The sequence below is a fragment of the Ipomoea nil genome, unplaced genomic scaffold (genome assembly GCF_001879475.1).
Source record: "Ipomoea nil cultivar Tokyo-kokei standard unplaced genomic scaffold, Asagao_1.1 scaffold0848, whole genome shotgun sequence".
Classification (NCBI taxonomy): domain Eukaryota; kingdom Viridiplantae; phylum Streptophyta; class Magnoliopsida; order Solanales; family Convolvulaceae; genus Ipomoea; species Ipomoea nil.
In genome coordinates, this window is record NW_017617276.1 from 638975 (window position 1) to 641982 (window position 3008).

General features: G+C 37.8%; 1 protein-coding gene across 3 annotated transcripts; it reads left to right on the forward strand.

Annotated features, from left to right (window-relative positions):
• Positions 1–1400: 1400 nt before the first annotated feature.
• Positions 1401–2791, forward strand: LOC109178522 (E3 ubiquitin-protein ligase XBAT33-like). Of its 3 annotated transcripts, none has more exons than XR_002053736.1 (5): positions 1401–1815; positions 1917–2112; positions 2210–2269; positions 2337–2425; positions 2517–2791. XR_002053736.1 is itself a non-coding variant. In XM_019328157.1 (4 exons), exons 1-4 carry the CDS (start codon positions 1778–1780, stop codon positions 2346–2348), a joined length of 306 nt encoding a protein of 101 aa, XP_019183702.1. In that variant the 5' UTR covers positions 1401–1777; the 3' UTR covers positions 2349–2791. The 3 variants fall into 3 exon arrangements, 1 of the variants encoding a protein (XP_019183702.1); XR_002053735.1 differs by having other exon boundaries at positions 2520–2791; XM_019328157.1 differs by having other exon boundaries at positions 2337–2791.
• The last annotated feature ends 217 nt before the right edge of the window (positions 2792–3008 follow it).

Here is a 3008-nt window from a genome sequence, read left to right on the forward strand (position 1 = left end):
CTGAAAATTATGGAATTTCCGACCACCTGCTGAAAGTGATCTTAAATCAAGTTGAAACTAAAAAGTGGTCAGAAATAGCAACAAAGGCTTTTCCGGATACTAAAAGTGGTCGGAACAAGGCTTTCGACTTGATTTAAGATCACTTTCAGGTGGTCGTAGGCATGTGCGCCACTCTATTCTCCTTTGGTTCTAGTTCGTGGGCCTATGTGCCTCTTTACTGCTTGCTTGGCTTTTAGGTCGCTTACGTCATTTTTCCATATTTCGGGAACTGTCGTTATGTTGCTGAATTTTTTGCTAAATCAGGACGTTCTTAGTTTATCTCGCCTGGCGATGCGTGTGGCCTTATGGTTATGTTGCTTGCTATTTTGTGGTTGCGGCTTGGATATGGCCATTTTCTTGTTAGATGAGGTTTAGGTTACTTTTAAGCCTAGGAATTTATAGTTATTTTGTCTAAGCGTTTGACAAAATTGTGCGGGCCTTTATTTTCTTACTTGGACACTTGTGGATGGGTTTCTCTTGGGCTTGAGACCTATCCCCTTGGCTCAATCATTATTGTGTGGACCATGGTGCACAAAAGTTGTATCTTATATGGATCTTATTTTGTATACTGTAAAATAATGTACATTCAGTACAAAAATAATGTACATTGTATCCAGAGGATGTACATTATTTTTGTACTGGCTATATATTATATTGTATAATGTACATACAGTATAAAAATAATATAAATTTAGTATATTAAAAATGTACTTTTTGTTATGGTCCACATAACATCGTGCGGACCATGTTCCACACAATAATTTGCCCCCTTGACTTTGTACAAACTAGTTTTTGGGTTATTAAATTGATATGGTTTTGATAAAAAGAAAAAAAAAAAAGTGTTAAAGATTGGTCTAGTTTCCAATAATCATCCAAAATGCAAGGACAATTCCTTGCTCAAATTCGGGCTTCTGGAAATATGTGTACTCCATTAATGTATATGTTGCTCAATATAAAACTATATACAAACAAAACTTCTACAAGCTAGCCTTCTGCCTTCCCCAGCCATTCATTTCTTTTTGAATGTTTGTTTAATTTGTGTTAACTTTTTGTTATTTAGATTCATCAATTTGATCACTAGTAGAGAATTGACCAAAAAAATGTAACATTACACGTCTTTAGTTCAAATTAGTGACGCGTAAAGTAAGGAAAAAACCAGCGGTGGCACTTTTGTAAATATATTAAAACTGTACGTGTCATTACTTGTATAGTAAAGACGAGTATCGTGCAGCTTTTTTATTTTTTTAAAAATTATTATAGTACACACGTCATTACATTTATGGTAATGACGAGTATTGTATGCGTGAATATATCTAAGTATATATAAGTATATAAAGAGTATTTAGAGTTTCAGACAATTCTAAACCTCAATTCTCTTATGCGCCGTCAAGCCCTAATCCTTCTGGTCTCACCCACCCACCCAACTTAGCCGATGGACGCCGCCGCAGCAGCGACGCATTCCTGCCGGAGCCAGTGAAAGCAACCTCTCTGCAAATGACTGAAACCCCGAGCAGAAGATCTCAGAAAACCCCCAAATAGCTAAAGGCGCCGCCGCCGCCCATCTCAGATTCATCGCCGTCGTGCCATGTCCTCCCACCTACCCCTCAAACCCTAGACCCCTCACCTCGCTGCCGCTCTCTCCAACTGACCTCCACCTCTCAAATCTCAACACCGTCTCCAGCGTCGACCTCTACCCGCAACTCCTCCGGCGGAAAGTCTCTCAAGTTCGCTTCTCAAAATGATTAGAAGACCCCACTTGGCCACTTCCAACCAAAGGTACATATAAAATACGAAGACACAATTTTTATGTATTTACTATTTAAAATACACTCCATATATTTAGATTCTGATAGTGAAATTTGAGCTATTTTCCATAGAGAGAGAGGGATGAGGAGGAAGATGGGGAACTCCTTCGGTTGTTCTGCATCGGGAGAGAGATTGGTTTCGGCCAAAGACGGCGACTATGTAGAAGCCAAGATGTTGCTAGATTGGAATCCATGTTTGGCAAAGTACTCAACTTTCGGTGGTCTGAACTCTCCTCTTCATTTTGCAGCCGCTAAGGGCCATAATGAGGTACTGCCGTTTTCTTTCCCTTCATTTCAGTGCCATCAAGTTTTGTTCTTTTTCATCTATTTCGGAGTGTGCTTGATTTGTGTAAATTGTGTTTTAGATTGTGGCATTGTTGCTTGAGAATGGAGCTGATGTGAATTCCTGGAATTACTGTGGGCAGGTATGTGATTTAAGTCTTGTTTTGATGGTTGATTAGTGCCATTTCTTGAGCTAATGCCTGGTGATAGTTCTTTTGGTAGGAGATCATCTCCAATTCTGATTTAAGATTCTTGAAGTTGATGGGCGTTTGAGATGAACTGGATTGTATATAGCCTCGGTATGCATTGTAGCCTTGTTTTCATATTAATAGTACGTAATAATATAGACTACTTCAATATTATTGGTGAAGCTTGAAATGACTGTCTTAGCAGCTCTCCTCGGGCTTCAATTAGAAGCATGGATCAGAAGATCATTATTTGGGATCTACAACATTCATTGCCTTGATGCACATGTGAACATGAGGTTTGTTCCAACTACTATACATGAGTTGATGATGATGGAGATGGTACTGAAGGAGCAGTAGGTGGTGCATTTAAAAAGAACTTCTGTTAATTTTACTCAATTTTGTAGTTATCCAATTGTTTTGCTTTCAGATTTTATACTTGTGTGATATTCATTTGATGCATGCATTTTATACTCGTTCAGAGGATGGTATTATAGTATTGTTATATTGTATATCCATTTCTAAATCTAACATCTTTTGTGAAACTTTAATTTCCCCTTCACAAGATGCTGATCAGGTAGTAGATTGATCCATCAGTGCTGCTTGTGTTTTTGCAATAATATAATGTGGATATTTTTATTTATTTTCTCCTATTTTAACCTTTATTTTCTTTTCACAATTCTTTCCATATATATAC